The 21941-nt window shown below is 41.6% G+C and overlaps 1 protein-coding gene across 7 annotated transcripts in view; it reads right to left on the bottom strand.

The window, feature by feature from the left end:
- The window catches only part of NOD1 (nucleotide binding oligomerization domain containing 1), a 75060-nt gene that overhangs the window by 51171 nt on the left and 1948 nt on the right, over positions 1–21941 (bottom strand). For all 7 annotated transcript variants that reach the window (XR_004588884.3, XR_015734252.1, XR_015734253.1 and 4 more), the window contains exons 2-3: positions 18175–18487; positions 15931–16105 (exon numbers count right to left, since the gene is read on the bottom strand). Coding sequence is in view for 4 of the 7 variants with exons in the window: in XM_087894227.1 (XP_087750353.1) it covers positions 15931–16105; positions 18175–18390 (391 nt within the window). In the remaining 3 variants the exon portion in view is untranslated. The remainder of the gene's footprint in view (positions 1–15930; positions 16106–18174; positions 18488–21941) is intronic.

Genomic DNA, 21941 nt, shown 5'->3' on the forward strand with positions numbered 1-21941 from the left:
TCACTTACCTTGCCCAGTGGGCTCTCTCCCAAATGTAATGGTTATAATGCCTATCATTTTGTTTTGTGGCATGTAGTTACAAGGAATTCAATACAGGTAGTCCTTGACTTACAACAGTTCATTTAGTGACTATTCAAACTTACAATGGCACTGAAAAAAGTGATTTATGACCATTTTTCACACGTACAATGATTATAGCAATCTGATAGTCATATGATCAAAATTCGGATGCTTGGAAACTGATTCATATTTATGACAGTTGCAGTGCCCCAGGATCATATGAACACCTTTTGTGACCTTCTGAAAAGCAATGTCAATGGGGAAACCAAATCGACTTAACAATCATGTAACAACTACAACGATTACACTTTGTCTCCTCTCCCCCATTTCTATGGCATGTAATATATAGAAAGATCTTTGGCTTCCATAAACTAGCATTTTGTAATTATGATGTTTTTATTTAAATGATATCTAAATATGTACATGATCCCCATGATATTCCTCTTCAGGACAAGTAACACAATGTAATGCACAGAAGAAGAGTAAGAACTAGTAAGTCAATAAATTACAGGGAAAGGAGAAGGGCAGCTAATGTCGCGGCGAAGCAGTGCGAAACAGTGCGGACGAGCAGTAGCTCCGTGAAGTCCTGCTGATTTCTTCAAGCCAGGAGGCTCTAGGGGGCCTAAAGTCACCCTGTAGGGGTGACGAAGTCAGAGGGGATGCTTCAGTGAATGCGAGGAGAGTGCAGTCTCCTTGTTTGACTCAAAGAAAGCTCCTATAACCGGCGGAAGAAAAGACGCCCATTATGGCTGAACCAAAGCCGTGACAGCTGAAATGGAAGAAAAGAAAGAAAAGATCCTATAACAGTGTGCTCGGTTTGGGTAAGAACTTTCTAACTTTTGCTGTGGAATTTCCTCTGAAAAATACCCTTTGGAAAGTGGGACTCAACTGTGGTGAATAGTGGCGATTAAGACCTGGAGCTACTGTCAGATTAGAAAAGAAAGAAAAGAAATTGTAGACAGAAGTAACCTTAAAGATAAAGGATAGACTGGATTGGCTAGTTTTCAGCAACTTGTATTTTGTTTTACAATATTGGATTATACTTTTATTGTCACCTCGATTTGAACAACTTTGGAAAACTATTGAAAAATATTTTTGGAGACATTTTATTTGCAGCAAAAAATGGAGAAAAAGAGTAACAGTGACACCTACTGGCCAGGCAAAGACATCATAGAGCTGAAAAAAGTGAAAGAAGAAAGTTGTTTTGACTATAGATAAGCTGGAATACACTAAACAACACCTTCAAATTGATTATACTTGGTGTTTGGGGACAGACTGTGAAAACATTCAATTTTTAGAACCTTGAGGATTACAAATATGCTGGACAGTGTGAGAGTGTGAAACAGTTTGGATTTGTTTTGAAATTAAGTGGAGGTTGCTAATGGACTATTTAATGGAGTGATTTTGTGAACTGTTTTAATATTGGCTTTCTTGGTGTGATGAATTACTTGGACACTGGGATTCTGATAGATCACTGAATAATCTTTTTAATTCATTAAAATAAGGCAAAATGGTACAGCAGGGGAAAATAAGTGTATTATTAAAAGAAATATTATTGATGCCCCAAGGGACGCAGGAAATGATGACAAGGAACCACAGAAGATAAAGGAATTGATTCATGACATAGTCATGAGACCAGAAAACTATGAGCAAATGACACTGAATAATGAACACGAAATTCAGGAAGTAGAGGAGAAAATAGAAAGAACAGAGGAAAAGACAGGGGAGGAAAAATGACAAATGATACAAAAAGATAAAAAGGAAGAGATAGTAAAAGTGTCGAGTCCTACCGGAGCTCGCCATCGATGGGGTGTGTGGGAGACGAAGGAGTGGAGATAAGCAGCCGCAGCGAACACACAAACAGTTCCTGGATAGCAGCATTCAGGGTGATGATTGATGACGTTGCCGGGCCTCTCCGATTCTGCTGTCCTCGCTGCTCTGGTGCTCGCAGCTGTTACTGTTAAGGGAGTGGGGGGGTGCTTGATTGATAATCACCGGATGTATGTTTAAGGGGCTGAGTTTTTGTTAAATAGCGCTGTGGTGTGATTACACCCAGCGCTGACTTTGAACCAAAACACCGACTTGTACTTTACTTTTGACTGCAAGCTTATCATTGCCAAAGTAAACCCTGATTCTCTGTGCATTACTGGTGATTATTTCCTATCGCAGTTCTGAACGAACGACAAGCCGAGAAAAAGCTTATGAAATAGAGAAGGTAAATTACACATTAAGAGACCAAAAAACAGAAGACAGAAAGACATCTCTGAAGTGAGGAAAGGATCATTGAAAGGTGCACTGAAGGCTCAACAGAGTGAAGAAGCTGTAGAGACAGACGAAATACTTAGATCAAACACGAACGATATAAGGAGATACAAGATCCCAAGGGAGGAGTATGGAAGATGTGCCGAGATGTCAATAAGACTTGAGATATGAAAACGGGCAAGAGATGAGGGATAGGTGCAGCAATAGTTCTATTAAGAATTAGGTAGAAACTAATACAGAGGTAGAAACTAGAAATGGGGAAATATTACTCTTTTAACTTGGGAACTACTCTATCAATTGTTAGAAAATAGAAACAGAAGTTACAAATTTAGAATCAAGGAGGATATGTAAACAAAGACGAAATAAATGTGTAATTAAATAATGAATATTGAATAATTAAGATAAGTAAACATGATTAATAGACTTGAAGGATAATGAGGATAATTATAAACGTGATGTTTATATGATGTTTATAATGTTTGATATTATTGATTATAGACAAAACTGAACAGAGCGTAAATAATGGAAAATGTTTAATAAGGATAAGTGAAGACGACGGCGAATAGATTTTGAGAATAGTTATAATTATTGTATCAGATTTATTATTTGTATCTAAGAGATTGTACCCAGACGGTACACTGCTATTATGAATATGGAAATTTTATATATACAGTTGCAAGAAAAAGTATGTGAACCCCTTGGGATTAGTGGAGTTTTGCATAAATTGGTCATAAAATGTGCTCTGAACTTCACCTGAGTCACAACAATAAAAAAACAGTCTGCTTAAAATAATACTACACAAACATTAGATGTTGCCATGGTTTAATTGAACATAACATGTAAACATTCACAGTGCAGGGAGGAAAACATATGTGAGCCCCTAGCCTAATGACTTCTCGAAGATCTAATTGGAGCCAGGAGTGAGCCAACCTTGACTCCAATCAGTGTGATGATATTGGATGTGTTGCTGACAGCTATCCTGCCCTTTAAAAACACACACCTATTTTGGGTGTACTGGTTTCAAGAAGCACTGTCTGATGTGAACCATGCCTCGCAGAAAAGAGCTCTCAGAAGTGTACTGTAACAAAGAAACTTGTATAATAAAAAATAACAAAAAAATACAGGGAAAGAAAATACAGCTAAAACTAATGTATCACACCACTCCATAACATCCAACAACTTTTATTTTGATTATGCCCATACAGATATTTTTAGATAGTTTTCTCAGCTCACTTCCTCAGTCTTCTCCTTCGTCTTGCGCCTGATTTGTTTTCAACTCCATTGTCATTCATCCTCTCTAAATGACTAAGCTCACATTTTTAATATGATCCATATTTATTCAGCCACTCATCTCTAAACCTATATTTTGTTTCTTTTACTTCTTAAGAATCAATTCTTACCATACTGCACTTATTTTTATTTTTCTCTTTACACATCTCACTCTCATTCCCATATAACAAATTAAAGAGAAAGATGCTTTTGCATTTTACATTTCCTTCAATATACTTTAATTCCTCACAATAAAATACATGCAATTCACTGCTTTTCTACCAACTATACTTGCAGTCTTATAATAAAATTTCTCCGTCCATTTCCTCATTCTAAGAAAATACCTACCTGCATTTCTGTATAACTTCCAATTGTTTACTATATTTCCCAATGAAGCATAGACCCTTGATCTATGATAATTAATTTTCAAATCCATATCTTTATTTAATCAGTCTATTGATCATTAACTTAAAATCACATGTGTTCTCAGCCAATGACATGACAGTAATAGCACACATAGTAAGTATTCATCAAAATCTCACCTAGCATTCCTTGTACATTTATTCATAAACTGATTAAAGGGCTATCACTTATACTTGCCTCAGTCCTTTTTCAATTTGAACCATTAAATAAGGATTCCATTCATTCCCACATAGGCTTTATTCCATCATTGTAATGGGCTGTGAGAATAAATTTGAGGAACAGAAGGTAGAGACGCTGCCAAGACAATGCTCAATCCACAGCAGGAATGTAATTTGAAAAAGCATCTCCAACTTGATCCTCCCTAGTTTTATTTGGAATAAAGGCAGGGAGGGGAAACACCCATTTAGGTAAGATTCTGTTACTATGATAAATAATAAACTTAGCTGCCTGCAATTAGTGCGAGTTCAAATCTCAGCAGGCTCAAGGTTGACTCAGCCTTCTATCCTTCCGAGGCAGGTAAATTGAGGACCTGGATTGTGGGAGCAATAAGCTGACTTTGTAGAAACATCCCTTATGGGGGGCCAAAAGTCCTAATAAGCAGGTATATACAAAAGAATGAAGGCTGTTACTATAAGTGCATTGTAAGCCACCCTGAGTCTTTGGAGGAGGGCGGCATATAAATTGAACAAACAAACAAACAAACAAACAAACAAACAAACAAACAAACAAACAAACAAACAAACAAACAATATAATAAAACTGTGACCCTAACACTAAAAGTAACCTTAGTACTCTTAATTTTAGTAGTCAAGATTTCTCTTATGATTATGTGTAAACACAGAAGAGGCGACGTATTGGTTAATATCATCCTGAGGATTGTGGCAGATCTCTGCGTGGCCGTAATCTGGGGACGTGAAACGAGCCTTAAATTGATGGATTTGAATTATCCATTTTGGAATTTCTTTTTGTGTTGATAAACATATTATATTATCTTGAATCACAAGGCAAGAGAATTATGCTGGGGCATGCAGAAGATCGGGTTGTTACCCACTACGATGATGGGAATTAATAATCCTGATGAAACCCACAATTATTACTATATGGAATATAATTATAATGTCACTCGGGTGGTTGTTTTTACTTTTATACATATAAGAAGATATTTACTACTGATGGGGGCAGATATGATTGAAGATCCTGAATAAACTGTTGCACCAGCAAGCTATGTTACCCGATTATGGATGTTGGTTCTACCAATCCAGTGGAAAGACCTCAAAGAAGATACTATATGGATTATAAATTTAAAGTCATTGTCTTTTCTTTTTTTTTATTTAGATATAATGGAAAATATAGACATATATTTTTAAGTAGTGTGGGCAGTGAATCAAAGATATTAAGAAATGTTGTGTATGGTAATTTTGCATGATAGTGGGTGAATAAGCTAGTTAGTAGATTGATTAGTCTAAGAAAAGGGATTTTTAAGTGATATATTTAGGGGAGTGGAGGAAATGGATAGAGTGGAATAAATGTTAAACTAGATTTTATGGGGAAGGCCGCTTTGAAATGTTATAGTAATATATATAGAAGATTAAATGTTAAAGTAGGACTTATCGTATAGTTTTAAAGTGGAGAAGTTATTCTATAATGTCATAGTATAATGTCTTTTTTTTTTCCTTTCTTTTCTCTTTTCTGAAATGTATGGATAAAGGGGGATGTTATAATATTAATAATATTTTTAGTAAGTAAAGGTCAATATCTAGAGGAGGGAGTAAGTAATCTGTTATGAATTAGGTTTTTTTTTTTTGTTATGAAGAAGTCACAGGGGGGAATGGGTGGGGAGGGGGGGTTAGGGAGGGGGAGGGAGAGGGGAAAAAAAGGGGGGGAAATTTGTATTTGAAAACTTTTTCAATTAAAAAAAAAAAGATTTCTCTTATCTGACCATTGTCATTGCTGTGGCTATTCCTCCTGTTCCTCCATTTTTTTCTCTTCCAAGGAGCTTCCCCTTTCCAGACATTGTTGTTGTTAGTTGCGAAGCCCTGTCCGACCCATCATGACCCCATGGACGATGTTTCTCCAGGCTTTCCTGTCCACGACCATCCTCTGGCATCTATTTAAGTTCACACCTACTGCTTCGGTGACTCCATCCAGCCACCTCGTTCTCTGTCATCCCCTTCTTCTTTTGCACTCAATCTTTCCCAGCATTAGGCACTTCTCCAGTGAGACCTGCCTTTTTTTTCTTTTCTCCCTCCTGCAGCAGCCTCGAGAGCTTTGCGGCGCGCAGGACGCCACCTCCAAAGGTTTGGGGAGGGAAGTGGGGCATGTTAAAGAAAGGTCAAAGGAAAGCGGGGTGAGGGTGGGTGGCAAGCTGCCCATGGGGACACCGGGAAGGCAGCGTGGAAGGCAGGCAAGCCTGGCAGGGCTTTGGGGTAGGGAGAAGCCTGCTAGCTCCTTCCCCACAGCCCTGCCATGCTTGCCTGCCTTCCACGTGGCCTTCCGCTTGCCTGACTTTGCAAGCTGGACACCGGGAAGACAGTGGGGAAGGAAGGCAAGCATGGCAGGGCTTTGGGGAAGGGAGAAGCCTGCTAGCTCCTTCCACGTAGCCCTGCCATGCTTGTCTGCCTTCCATGTGGCTTTCCGCTTGCCTGACTTTGCAAGCTGGACACCGGGAAGACAGTGGGGAAGGAAGGCAAGCATGGCAGGGCTTCAGGGAAGGGAGAAGCCTGCTAGATCCTTCCACACAGTCCTGCCATGCTTGCCTGCCTTCCACTTGCCTGACTTCACAAGCTGGCCACCGGGATGCCGGGAAGGCAGCATGGAAGATAGGCAAGCATGGCAGGGCTCCGGGGAAGGGAATAAGCTCTCTTCCCCACAGTCAGGAGGCCCTGCCATGCTTGCCTGCCTTCCTGGCGGTTCCCATAGCCAGGCCCGCTTGCCTGTGTTTGCAAACTGGCCACTGGGACACTGGGAAGGCTGTGTGGAAGGCAGGGCAGCAGGGCAGGGCTATCGGCTGCGGGGAAGGGAGTAGGGGAGGCAGACTGGGACGGGGCGGGGCAGGGGCAGCTAGGTAGGCCATGACTTGCAGATTTACCTGGCAGGCAGATCAGGGCCACTCAGTTGGGACACATTGCTTCAGGCAGGAAAGCTGCAAGTGAGGACCCACACAGTATAAGGGAGGAGTGACTGGGTAGAGGGGGCGGGGCAAGCGAGTGTCAGGCGGCCGGGGTAAGCGAGCAGGGACCAGTTCAGGGGCATGGCCAACCAGCGATTACTAGCGGTTCGGTGAACCAGCCCAAATTACCGCTACCGGTGCTCCTGAACCGGTGCGAACTGGTAGCAACCCACCACTGATTCCAATCCCCCATGATGATAAGAATATCACTTTTTTGTGTTAATTCTATAAGATGCTGTAGGACTTCATAGAACTGGTCAATTTAATCCTCTTCAGCACCAGAGGTTGGGGCATAGACTTGAACTACTGTGATATTGAATGGTTTGCCTTGGATTTGAACTGAGATCATTCTGTCATTTGGGGGATTGTATTCAAGTATTGCTTTTTCTACTCTTTTATTGACTATGAAGGCTACTCCATTTCTTCTGAGGGATTTTTGCCTGCAGTAGTATACCTGATGGTCATCTGAATTAAATTCACCCATTCCTGTCCATTTTAGTTAGCTGATTCCTAAGATGTTGATGTTCAGTCTTGTCATCTTGTTTGACCATGTCCAGCTTGCCTTGATTCATGGATCTTACATTCCAGGTTCCTATGGAGAATAGATCTTTACAGCATTGGATTTTCCTTTCCCCACCAGATGCATCCACAGCTGAATGTTCTTTCGGCTTTGGCCCAGTCGTTTCACTCTTTCTGGTGCTACTAGTACTAGCCCTCTGCTCTTCCCCAATAGCATATTGGACACCTTCTGACCTGAGGCGTTCATCATCATACCTTTTTTTCCTTTTGGTACTATCCATGGGGTTTTCATGGCAAAGATACTGGAGTGGGTTGCCATTTCCTTCTTCAGTGGATCATGTTTTGTCAAAGCTTTCTGCTATGACCTGTCTGTCTTGGATGGCCCTGCACGGCATAGCTCATAGCTTCATTGAGCTACGCAAGCCCCTTCGCCACAACAAGGCAGTAATCCATGAAAGAGTTCCAGGCATTAATTTATTACTTTTTAAATGCTTTTTCTTATATGTCTCGTACTTTCTCTTTTCTTTTCTTTCATGTCCATTTTCCCTAACATCCACTCTTGACACTTGGACAAATTGTCATTCAGAACTCTCATCAACTTAATATTGTCAGTTTTTCAATATAAATAATTTGTACCTAGTGGAATATACTTTTATTTTGGATTGCCTATATTCAGATGATTTGCACATTTTCTTTCAAAACTCCTTAAAATTACATATTCATTCATCTTACAGGTAGTCCTCAAATTGCAAGCACAATTGAGCCCAAAATTTCTGTTGCTAAACAATGCTGTCATTTAGCACAATTAAGTGAATTGTGCACTATTTTAGTTTAGTTTTTGTCACAATTGTTAATACCGTGTTCCCCCGAAACTAAGATCTCTCTGGATAATAACCCCAATCAGGCTTTTCAGAGCATGCGATAATATAACCCCCCCCCTGCAAAATAAGACCCCCACCAACTACTTACACGCATGATCAGCCAGTCCCGACATTTCCTCTGGTTGCTTGCTGTGCAAACAACACAAGGCGAGGTGGCAAGGCTGGAAGGCAGAAGAGGGGAACATGCCCCTTGCACCCCACACGCCCTTACCGTACCTACCAGTAATGCTGATGGCTGCCACAAAAATAGCAGCAGGCCAGTGATGCACCTCGTGCTCAGAAACTGGCAACCAGCGACGCACCTCATGCCCGGTAACCAGCAGGTCAGTGACGCATCTTGCGCCTGGTAACTGGCAGGCCAGCGACGCGCCTCACTCCTTAGCGGCACTGCTGATGGCCACCACAAAAAGAGTGGCAGGCCAGTGATGCCTTGTGCCCCACTCCTTAGCGACAATGCTGATAACCGCAGAAAAAAGAGTGGCAGGCCAGCGATGCACCTCGCATCCCACTCCTTACCAGTACCTACCACTGCCTCCAGCAAAAATGAGAGAGAGAATGAAAGGAAAGAAAAGAAAGAGAGAGAGGGAAAGGATGAGAGAGAGGAAAAAGAGAGAGAATGGGGAGAGAGAAATAAAAGAAAAAAGAGAGAGAGGGAGAGGAAAAAGGGAGAAACAAATGAGAGAGAATGGGGAGAGAGAAAGGAAAGAAAAGAGAGAGAGAGAGGAAGAGGATGAGAGGAAAAAGAGAGAGAAGGAGGAGAGAAGGGAAAGAAAAAGAGATAAGGAAAGGATGAGAGAGAGGAAAAAGAGAATGGGAGAGAGAAAGGAAAGAAAGAAAAAGAAAAAAGAAAGGGAGAGGAAAAAGAGAGAACAGAAATGAGACAGAGAATGGGGAGAGAGAAAGGAAAGAAAAAGAAGAGAGAGGAAGGGAGGGAGAGAATGAGAGGAAAAAGAGAGAAAGGAAAGGAAAGGAAAGGAAAGGAAAGGAAAGGAAAGGAAAGGAAAGGAAAGGAAAGGAAAGGAAGAAAGAAAGAAAGAAAGAAAGAAAGAAAGAAAGAAAGAAAGAAAGAAAGAAAGAAAGAAAGAAAGGAAGGAAGGAAGGGAGAGGAAAAAAGAGAAACAGAAATGAGAAGGAGGGAGGGAGAGAAAGAGAGATCCATTTCCCACACACAGGGAAACCACAATTGCAAACTCTAAACCCACACACAGGGAAACCAAAATACTCATGTATGGTACAACAATAAATTTATTAAAATTCAACAATTAAACATATTCAAATTCAACAATATTCTAAAATTCAACAATTTTTTAAAACTGAACAATTTATTCCAATATGGCAGTCATATCATCATCTTCCATACCCTCGAAACTGTCCACATCCTGAATTTCATCCTGTGTTTCTTTTACCAGTAAGTCCATTTGGCTCAACAACATAGGTCCCAATCTTTCATGCTTGGCAATAGAGGTCTCCTTAAAGGAGTACTTCCTGTCCATGTATCTTGCTCTGATTGCATTTGCAACACAATCGTCAGTTATTTGTTTATTTACTCCTTTGAGGAATAAATAATTTATTTATTTATTTATTTTATTCGATTTCTATACCGCCCTACTCCCGAAGGACTCAGGGCGGTGCACAGCCAGACAATAAAAACACATCCATACAAAATTTAAAAGTAGAATAAAATCAGATTAAATAGTTTTGGCTCCGACAAATTTAAAACCCCGAACTGTTTAAAACCAATTTTAAAATTGAATATATAAGATACTAAAAGATATTTAAAAATTAAAAATCTTTTATGAAAGAGAGAGAAAATTAGGCCAGGCCCGTCTGGTGAAATAATAAGGTCTTTAAGGCGCGGCGGAAGGTGCGCAGATCCGGGATCCTCTGTATCTCTGGGGGGAGCTCATTCCAGATAGTAGGTGCCCCCACAGAGAAGGCTCTCCCCCTGGGGGCCGCCAGTCGACATTGTTTGGCTGACGGCACCCGGAGGAGCCCCTCTCTATGGGAGCGTACCGGCTGGTGGGAGGCTATTTGTGGTAGTAGGCGGTCCCGCAAGTATCCAGGTCCTAAACCATGGAGCGCTTTAAAGGTGGTAACCAAAACCTTGAAGCGCACCCGGAAGACCACCGGGAGCCAGTGCAGCTCGCGCAGGAGAGGTGTTACATGGGAACACCATGTCGCTCCCATTACCACCCGCGCGGCCGTACTCTGCGCCAGTTGGAGCCTCCGGGTGCTCCTCAAGGGGAGCCCCATGTAGAGAGCGTTGCAATAGTCCAGGCGGGAGGTGACAAGGGCATGAGTGACCGTGTGTAACGAGTCCTGATCCAGAAAGGGACGCAACTGGCGAATCAGGCGAACCTGATGAAAAATCCTCCCAGACACGGCCGTCAAGTGCTCTTCTAAAGACAGCCGGGAATCCAGGAGGACGCCCAAGTTGTGCGCCCTCTCCGTGGGGGCCAATGATTCGCCCCCAATAGTCAGTGATGGCACCAACTGACTATATCGGGACGTCGGAAACCACAGCCACTCGGTCTTGGATGGATTGAGCCTGAGCCTATTCCTCCCCATCCAGATCGGCACGGCCTTGTAGGCCGTGTATTATTTACTCCTTGTAGTAAATAATAAATTTACTACAAGGAGTAAATAATAAATATTTACAATAATAAATTTATTGTTGTACCATACATGAGTATTGTGGTTTCCCTGTGTGTGGGAAATGGATCTCTCTTTCCCTCCCTCCCTCCCTCCTTCTCATTTGTTTCTCTCTCTTTTTTCCCCTTCCTTCCTTCCTTCCTTCCTTCCTTCCTTCCTTCCTTTTCTTTCCTTTCCTTTCTCTCCCCATTCTCTTTTTCCTCTCCCTCTCCCTTTCTTTTTCTTTCCTTTCTCTCTCCCCATTCTCTGTCTTATTTGTTTTAAGTCTCACAAAGACTCATTTCAGACAGGTGGGGTGGGGGAGAAGCGAGATGTGTGGAGCGAGACATGGCTCCCCTTGCTGTCTCTTCTCCCTCCCTCACTGGGCATGACAGGGCTCCTACTCCTCACTTGGCCATCCGCCCCACCTGCCAGCCCCAAATTGCATCGCTAAAGGGGAGGGTGGCTAAGCGAGGGGCAGAAGCCCTGTCATGCCCGGCGAGGGGGGGAGGGGGGGGGAGAAGAGACAGCAAGGGAGCCACGTCTTGCTCCACACATCTGTTTCTCTCCCACCCCACCTGCCACCCCTCTCAATAAAGAGACGGCAGGAAGGGAAGCAGCCAGGCTGCTGTTGCCAATGGGGTGGGCTGGGACATGTTGGGCTGCGAGACATGCATCTTACCTTTCCAGATCCGTCATGTTCCTCACTGTTGTGTCCAGGGAAACATGTTGTAAAAGAAAACTTCCTGCGAGTTTGAGGAGTTTGACTGAACTCGCGAGAAGGTGTTTTTTTTCAACATGTTTCCCTGGACACAACGGCAAGGAACACGACGGAGCTGGGAAGGTAAGATGCGCATCTCGCAGCCCAACACATCCCACCTGCCACCCCCAAATTGCATCCCTAAAGGGGATGGGTGGTTAAGCGAGGGGCAGAGCCCTGTCATGCCCAGCGAGGGGAAAGAAGAGACTGTTGTGGTCCGCCAGCAGCCTGCAGAGCTGGCAGCGGAGTCGGACAGCAATGAGGCTGAGAAAGAACATGGGCCAGTCTTGGAGGCTGGGGAAGGCCTGGATGAGGGCTCTGCATTGAAGGCAGAGATGGGGCCAGGGCCATTGGGGAATGATGTGCGGACTCCGGAGCCTCCAGAGGCTGACAGTAGAGAGGCAGAGGAACAGGAGGAGCCTGTTTGTAGTGAACGTATGAGAAGAGCTGCCAGAAGGCAAGAGCAGCTAAAGCAAAGAGGACGACTCGGGAGTGGGGCCAAGAGATGATTGGCCCCTCCCATAAGGCTTAAAAGACCAGCAACGGGTCTTGGGTTCTTTGTCAGAAAACAATGTTGATAGACTTGTTCTTGTCTTGCTGCACTCCTCTTGTCGGAGTTTTCTGCTTTGGAACTTTTGCCAGGAGAAGCCTTTGGCAGTTTGCCTAATTATACCAAGGTTGGTGATTAAACTGAAGAATTTCTGTTATGAAGAATTTGTTTTAATTTAGTTTGGACTACATTGAGAATGAGTTAATTCTCAGCTGTTCTAATAAAGTCTGTTTGTTTTGGAACTGTTTGTGTCGACTATTACCTACTTGGACCTGGGTTACAACAGAGATAGCAAGGGGAGCCACATCTCGCTCCATGCTTCTCCCTTATCACCCGCCCCACCTGCCACCCCCAAATTGCATTGCTAAAGGGGGCGGGTGGCTAAGCAAGGGGCAGGAGCCCTGTCATGCCTGGCAAGGGGGGAGAAGAGACAGCAAGGGAAGCCACATCTTGCTCCACATGTCTCGCTTCTCCCCTGCCTCACCTGCCAGAAATGAGTCTTTGTGAGACTCGTCGCGCTGCTGCTGCATACAACAGGATTCTGCAAGGCTTGTGCTGTTGCACGTAGGAATGGCAGCACTGCCACGAGGTTCGACATACCGGCGCAGTTGTGAGCAGCAGGATGCCAGCTGTTCCTGTATGATGAAGCTTGCAGCGGTGCTGCAGTTTGTGCATGCAATGCCACAAGCCTTGCAGAGTCCTGCTCCTGGAGGCAGCAGCAGCGGCAGGACACGTCAGGGCAGCGGTGGCCAGCCGCTCGGCTAGCGCGCAGAACAGAGAGGGGAGGCGACGGCAGTGACGGGACATCCAGAGCCATGCTTGCCGCCTCCTGCACTCCCAAAATAATAAGACACCTCCCCCCCAAATAATAAGGCCAAGCCCGGGAAACACAGTAATAATAGCCTTTATTGTCATTGTATATCATGTATACCACGAAATTGGTTTAGTCTCTACTGGTGCAATCCATAACAAAAAATACAAGACAACATGAATAGTATAGAAAATAATCCTTGTACTAGTAATCGGGAAAAACTCTAGTCATAAGTTTCCATGTGTATGTGGAGTAATTGTGATTGTGCTTAGGAGTCTGACATGGTAGAAGCTGTTTTTAAACCTGTTTGTCCAGCTGGCTATACTTCGATGTCTTCTGCCCGATGAAAGTGAAAAGAGACACTGGCCAGGATGTGAATCATCCCTAAGTATCTTCCTTACTCTGCTGAGACAGTGAGAGCTGGCGATGTCATCCAGTGGTGTTAGAGGGCAACCAACAGTTTCTTGTGCTGAATTGATCACTCTGTAGTGCCTTCCTGTCCACAGATGTTAAACCAGCATACCATACCATTATCCAGTATGTAAGGACACTTTCTGTTGTGGACCGATAGAAAGAAGTCATTAGCTGTTGTTCCACCTGATTTTTCCACAGGACTCTAAGGAAATGAAGTCTCTGTTGAGCCTTACTAACCATCAGGGATGTGTTGCTTTTCCAGGTGAGATCTTGACTACTGAGCACTCCCAAGAATTTAAAAGAGGAAACCCTCTCCACACAGCCCCACTTGATATACAGTGGGGCAGGTTCCTCTCTGTGCTTCTGAAAATCCAGCACCATCTCCTTCGTCTTGCTAGTATTTAGATGTAGGTTGTTTTTTGAACACCATGTGGATACCTTCTGGACTTCTTCCCTGTATGCGGATTCATCTCCTTCAGTTATAAGCCCCAGCACTGTTGTGTTGTCTGCAAACTTTATTATGCTGTTGGATGGATTCGAGGATATACAATCATGTGTATACAGCGAGTACAGGTAGGGGCTGAGCACGCAGCCCTGAGGAGAGCCTGTGCTGAGCTTCAGGATGGAAGATTTCAAGAATCCAACTCTTACTGTTTGTGTACGGTACGTCAGGAAGTCTTTGACCCAGTCATACGTGAGGAGAGGGAAATTCGGGTCAGTCAGCTTTTCAATGAGAATGCCTGGTAAGATGATATTAAAGGCTGAGCTATAATCTATAAAAAGCATTCTGACATAATTCCCAGATTTCTCAAGGTGTCTCAGTGCAGTATATATAGTAGTGGCAATGGCGTCTTCTGTCGACCTGTTGCTTCTATAAGCAAACTGGTGTTGATCAAAATTTGGTGGAAGACAGGACCTGAGGTGTTGTAGGACCAGTCTCTCAAAGCACTTCATTACTATAGATGTCAGTGCAATGCGTCTATAGTCATTCAGGCTGTTTATGGCTGCTTTCTTCAGAACTGGGATGATTGTGGCTGCTTTCAGGCATGATGGAACTCTAGCCAATTGCAGGGAGATGTTAAAAATCCTTATCAGGACTCCTGTTAATTGGTCAGCGCAGGTTTTTACCACTTTCCCCAGCACCCCATCTGGACCTGCAGCTTTGTTGGGATTTACGGCCTTCAGCACATTCTCACTTGATGTTCATGCAGGGTGAGTGGCTGGAGATTAGAGGGCCTTTGAGCTAGAACCACAGAGACAAGTCTTTTAACCTCAACGCGGGCAAAGAAGCTCTTCCGCTCTTCCGCCAGCAGGGTATCAGCGTTGGCTATTTTCATCGTATTTCCTTTATAATTGGTTAGATGTTGTAGCCCCTACCACACCTATTTTATTATCTGCCAGATGCTTCTCTACTTTTAGTTTGTATTTCTGTTTAGCCGCCTTAGTGCTTCTTCTCAAGTTTGCCCTGGCCTTGTTGTATTCGTCTTTATTTCCTACCTTGAAGGTGGAGTTTCGGGCTTTCAGAAGTGATTGTACCTCTGCTGACAACCAGGGTTTATGATTACTGTAAACTCTAATGCTGTAAACTCTTATTCACTGTTACATTGTCTGTCCATGTTTTAATGTATGAGAGTACAGGGTCAATGAATTCTTACAGCTCCAAATGTTCAAATATACTCCACTCGGTAGTCTAAAAAGCAGTCCTGCAACTGGCAGAGTGAACCAGAGCAGCTGTTAAGGGAATCATGAAGTTGCTAAGTCAATCTTGCTTCCTCTATTGACTTTGCTTGTCCAAAGCCAGCTGTGAAGGTTACATGCAGTGGTCACATGATCTCAAGAAAGTACAACTGTCCTAAATACCTGCCAGTTGCCAAGTGCCAGAATTTAGATAATGTGATCATGGGGATGCTACAACAGTGGTAAATGTGAAAACCAGTCGTAAGTCATTTTTGTCAGCACTGTTGCAACTTTAAACGGTCACTAAACAAATGGTTGCAAATTGAGACCTCCCTGTACACCCTCCTTTTTTAACTAGTCTTGGTTTTATCCTGTTAGTTTTCTATGTTATATTATCACCATCACCACCACCATCAGCATCATTATGCTTTGGTTTCTATATTGAAAAAGCTAATTTTAAAAATTAAAAGAAAAAGAGCAGACTTTCCTAACTGGATGTCTTACCTGGGTCAGTATTTTCCACAGGTTTGCTACAAATGACTTCTGATGGGTGGAAGCCAATCTCCTCCAACCAAGGATGTAAGTCATAGTAAGCATCACCAGCTTGTTGCAGGACATACAGGCAATACTCTGCAACTTCCTCACCTTTACTCTGGGCTAGATCCAGAATTTTACGGACCTTAAGGAAAGATCAGATAAAGTCTCAAGCACATTTAGGCTATATTCACTGAACCACCATCATACATGGTACAATTGCTTGGTACTACAAACGGCTATAACACAGAACAAATTTAAATTCATTCTACATAAATATTAATATAATTACAATTAATTAAATTACAATTAATGTGATTGATCCCTGTGTATTTAATAATCTCCTAATATCCAATACAATCTGGTGATAAGTTTGGAGAATTCCAGAAGACAAGGGAGACACCTAATCCAATGTCTGGAGGAATACTATTTCATTACCCAGACACATATTTATAATGGGTCATAAAAGTCTTTATGTGTTCACTATTATCTATAGAAGCTTCCATGGGATCCGGAATATGATTGGAAAAAAATTTAGAATCAAAGGAAGCTTCCATATTTCATTTTAAGAATTCTCCATTTCAAGAGCAGAATTCAGGAAAGGGAGAAGTTGGCAACCAGCCCAACTTCCTTGATCTACTATCAAGGAAGAAAAATACCACTATCATGCTAACGTTGACAATATAAATGCATTTTCACAAAAGAAAAGTAATCTGAAGCCAGAAGAATCCATAACAAAAGATTCCTGTGTATCAATTTCTTGACAGATAACAGCAAAAGTTTTGCAGCTTCAAATGCTGCTTAACTAGTTCATCAAGCAGATCAGCCAGAACCTTCTGGAAACTAATAATTATTAACTACAAAAACAGCTCAAAGATCATCAGACTCTGAAGGAATTAATTTCTAAAGATGAGGGGAAAGCATTTAAAAGGACACTTTTATCCAGAAGTTCAAATTTTCTCTCTCATTGTTTGAATATCTATAGATATTGTCTTTCCATTCAGATTATTGTTGGAATGTTGAGTGAAGGAAAAAATTATTCATCTGCGTGATTATGATGCAACAAACACCTACACTGTCTCTTTGCCTATACAATTGTTCCAAAACAAGTCACAATTACGATAAGGAATTTCAGCTTTGGATCTTCTCTATATGAACAGCAATTTATGTTAAATTTATCTCTTAAATAATCCTAACCAGTAGCATATAAAATATATATACTGTTAGTCCATTAAATTAAGTAAATGCCTTCTATCAAACATGCCGACTGGCGACTCCCAGGAGGAGATCCTTCTCTGTGGGGGCACCTGCTCTCTGGAACGAATTGCCCCGGGATTTACGGATGATCCCTGACCTACCCACCTTTTGTCGTGCCTTCAAGACTCTGTTGTTTCAACAAGCTGGGCTGGCCTGAATACCAAGATCAATTTTAAATTATATGGGTTGTCTTTGTCTTAACTGAAATGGGCCAAATTATTTAATTCCTTTTAAACTGTTTTAAATTTTATATGTGTTTGTTTTTATTTTTGGCTGTGCACCGCCCTGAGTCCTTCGGGAGAAGGGCGGTATAAAATATTAAATAAATAAATAAATAAATAAATAAATAAATAAATAAATAAATAAATAAATGCTGAGGGAAGAGAAAAAAATTAAAGTTTTGGTAGAATTCCTTTTATCTGTAGACAGCACTACTCCCAGATAATATGGTGGAAGACAAATGAAAAGATCAGTTCCAGTTCCTCTAGCCAGCCTTGCTCACTTGCCTATATGAAAGATTTTTTTTTTTTTTAATCAAATTTCTATACCGCCCTACTCCCGAAGGACTCAGGGCGGTGAACAGCCAAGATAAAATACAGATAATACAAATATTAAAAAATCCCTTAAAATTATTAAATATTTCAGCCGAAACACAGATTAAAACACCCAATTTGTAAAATCACGAATTAAAAAATTTAAAAGATGGGAGTTAGGCCAGGCCAGCTTGCTGAAATAGAAAAGTTTTGAGAGCACGGTGAAACGTGCGCAGGTCCGGGATCTTCCGTATCTCTGGGGGGAGCTCGTTCCAGATGGTAGGTGCCCCCACAGAGAAGGCTCTCCCCCTGGGGGCCGCCAGTCGACATTTTGAGTAAAGACATGATTTATTGAGTGCACTAAGCCATGATTTATTATTAAACTACACTTAAGCCAAAAACTGAAATAAAATATATACTGTACCTTATCTGCTTGTGTAGAATACTGTGCAGCAATCTCTGCATCTTCTATGGAGAAATAGTCATTCTTAATCAAGTTGTCAATCAAACACTGGGTGTTGTGGATTCGATTGACTAGCAATTCTCTGTGGACTTTCAGTGAGCTTACGAAGGACAGTGAATCTCCTCCTGCTGTAGCTATGTGTGTAATTTTTGTTTTACCAGCTAGCTGCTCTGCCATTATAATAAGAGACTGTGCTTTCCAAACTCATACTTGGACAGCTGCATACGTTAAGGGCTGATTTCAACACGACAATCAATGCCTCACTTTGGTGAATCTGCAAAGAAAACAGTGTATTATAATATTCAGTTTTTTAAAACCTTAGAGCCTTCTTTCTGGCCCACTTTAACATTCTATACTTGAGTATTAGACAGAAGGTTCCACAAAATCCAATTTCATAAGAAAAAACATGAATGAACCTGAGACATTAGTGCACGTATTTTACTTTGTCTTCCTGTTTTATTTTGCTTACTTTCCGTCTGTATAAATTTTAACTGGTACATTCTTAGGGCTTTATTGCTTTTATTTCAGTTGTTGTACTACGTTGCAGATCCCTGGTTGTAAATAAAATTTCAATGTCTGGTATTATAGATTAAGGTTGGACAATCAATGGTCATCTTGCTAGAGGTATGTCCATCTCTAAAACAGTTTTACTTAAATCAATTCTGATTTGTCCCACTGTTTTCAGTGGTACCACTACCCTAATTATGATTAAATCTAGATTGGTCAACTGGAAGCAAACTATTCATACTTATCTGGAAGTAAGGGAACTAACATTGTACAATAGCTAATTTAAACTAGAATTTACAAAATAAGTCATAATAGTTGGCTTCACACATGTAGAGCTTAATGTTTCAGTGAGAAATAAACCACATTTTCTTAAGCCACAGTGGTTGAACTGCTGCAACATGGAAAGCCAAAACCAAAAAATGTTCCAGTTGTTTTATATTGGTTTACATTGTAAGAGACCAGTCAATAAATTTAAAACACTCACATTTTAGTTTTTATGAGCATAGGACAAGTAAACTACTTTTATTTTATAACAACTTTCACTTCTTCTTGTCAGAAAAAGATTCTGGTCATTTTACTCACACCCTGCTTCTACTTAGCTAACTTTTTTTCAGAACAGAGGAGGAAGAAAAAAAGGGGAACAAAAAAATTGTTGTGGCAATAGCCATGTTGCACTTATTTAGGGAGGAGTTCATTCAAGCAACATTCCTCACTATATACTTATTAGTAAATGAGTAAGAAATCTAAAGGGAAAAACATCTCAAGAATAGAGATCTTGGGTTATAATACAGTGGGCACATTCAGAATATTTAATTATTTAATCACAGGTAGTTCTTGGCTTCCAACCAGTCACTTAGCACTTGACATTATGATGGTCTTCCCTGGGATTACTTACAACCTGGATTCAAAATTCCAATGGTTGCCCTTCCTCAGTCATATGATATGATCATATGATCACACTTATGGATGATTGCAATGCCCTGCAGTCACACAGTCAACTACCACCACATAATCATGATTTTCAATGCTCCCTGCCAGCTTCCCATAAGCAAAGTTTCTGAGGAATCCAGTAAAAAGTTGCTTGTGCTCTCACTGCTCGTTTGGCTGCCCATGGTCATTCATTATATAGTTACTGAATTTCCAATCTCTTCCCCATTTTATTTTTATAGCAAATATGTGACATAGCTAGAGTTGAAAAGACAGTGCCTGCTCCTAGTAGAGCTTTATAGTATCTGCATCACTGAATATATTATCACATCTAGTTAACAATCTGGTTACTACAGTCTACTGGCTCTCCTAGACTCATTCTTCCACTTAATTGTGGGGTAGGGGTAGGGGCTTTAGTTAGAAAACTCTAATAGACCAACTCCTGGATCTTAAATATAACATTAAGAAAAAGTTGACAAATTCAGACTGCTAAACAAATCATAGGCTCCTAACTTTTAGAAATTCAGTATTTCCATTCCATTATTAAAGTGGGGGCTAAATCCTTCCATACTTTTGGCAACTCAAATGGAAGCTTTCTTAAAACAAGATGTTCATCATCTTTGGCCTAGCATCCATCATGTACCAACCCATACCAGCTGGAAATCCTGAGAGTTGTCATTCTTACATCTACACAGCAATAGCAGAGGGAAGGTTGTTTCCAATTCTCATTTAATGTTAGTTTTTCATTGCTGATATTTTACACACAGAGATGGATAAGAAGAAAATAAAATATATTTTTTATTACAAGGAGCCAGTTCTCTTGGAAAACTTTTTTACGCTGAAAGCTCTCAAATAAAATTATTTAGCAGTGAGAATCAGTTGTGTGAACTGTGTCTTTGTGATGAACTGAATTCTTTCAATACAGACACACTGCTTCCCACAGTTGCACCTCAAGAAAATTAAACTAGTGGGAAAAGATTTGGGTCAGAAATGTTAAATTTACGCCAGCACAAAATATGAGAGAGAATTTTTATAAAATGTTTTATAGATGGCACTGAGATCCTAAAAAATTATCATGTATGTACTCGAATTTGCAAGCTAAATGTTGGAGATATGAATGTAGTGATGCAACCTATTATCATATATGGTGGACCTGTAAGAAAATCAAGGCATTTTGGATAAAAATTTGGTGGGTGATGCAGAACATTTTGAAAAGAAGGTTGAAATTTACTCCTCAATTGTTTCTATTGGGTATAATTACGGACTATACAGTTTCAGAGACTAAATTGATTTTGAACTTAATATCAGCAGCTAGGCTGCTGGTAGCTCAATATTGGAAGAAGGACTCTTTGCCTACTATTGAAGAGTGGATATTGAAAGTAACAAACCTAGCAGAAATGGCGAAAATCTCGGCGTATTTGAAGGACCACACGCAAGAAAGATATGTATCGGAATGGAGAAGATGGATTGATTATATTCAAAATAAGTATCAGACAAGAAAATATCAAATAGCTTATGGATGAATGTTAGTATTAGAAGTATTTGGTTATCTGTAGTGGAGTTAAGGTTTCAGTGGGGAAGGCAGTACTTTGAGGATAAGTAGATTAATCTAGTTTATGTTTGATTAAATGAAATACCTTGTATTTTGCTCTGGGAAGTGGGGGGAGGGTGGGATGAAGGGGGGGAAAGGGTGGGGGGAACATGGGGGGGAATTTTGTATTTCTTTTTTGTAAAACTTTTCAATAAAAAAAAAGAAAGAAAATTAAACTAGTTAAGACTAATTTGGGTTTCCTCTTAACTCAGAGCTTAAAATCCATTCCATGTACACCCTAGCCCAGTGATGGTGAACCTTTTCAGCACCGAGTGCTCAAACCAGAGCGTGTGCGGAACGCCGGAAACCCAGGTAGCCCAGTGGTGAAATCCGGCCAGATTTATCCGGCTCGTGCGAACCGGTAGCGCCAGCGGCGGGAGGCTCCGCCCACCCACCAGGATGTCATTACATCCCATTTTTTACCCTCTGTGCATGTACAGAAGACTCTAGCGTGCACATGCATAGCATGTCACATAGTGTGCACGCGCTCCTGTTCCCGAACCAGTAGCAAAAGTAAGTGGATTTCACCACTGAACTGGCTAGTGCGCATGTGCATGCCAGCCACCTGGTCTTTGGATTTCCAGTGCACACATGCACACTGGCCAGCTGGTCTTCACAAGTGCCGGAGTGCTGGTCTTTGAGTTTCCAGAGCTCCAGTGCACGTGAAGACCAGCGGGCAGCGCACATGCACACGCCGGAAACC

Source organism: Pantherophis guttatus, chromosome 4 (assembly GCF_059756535.1).
Source record: "Pantherophis guttatus breed Tessera chromosome 4, ASM5975653v1, whole genome shotgun sequence".
NCBI lineage: Eukaryota > Metazoa > Chordata > Lepidosauria > Squamata > Colubridae > Pantherophis > Pantherophis guttatus.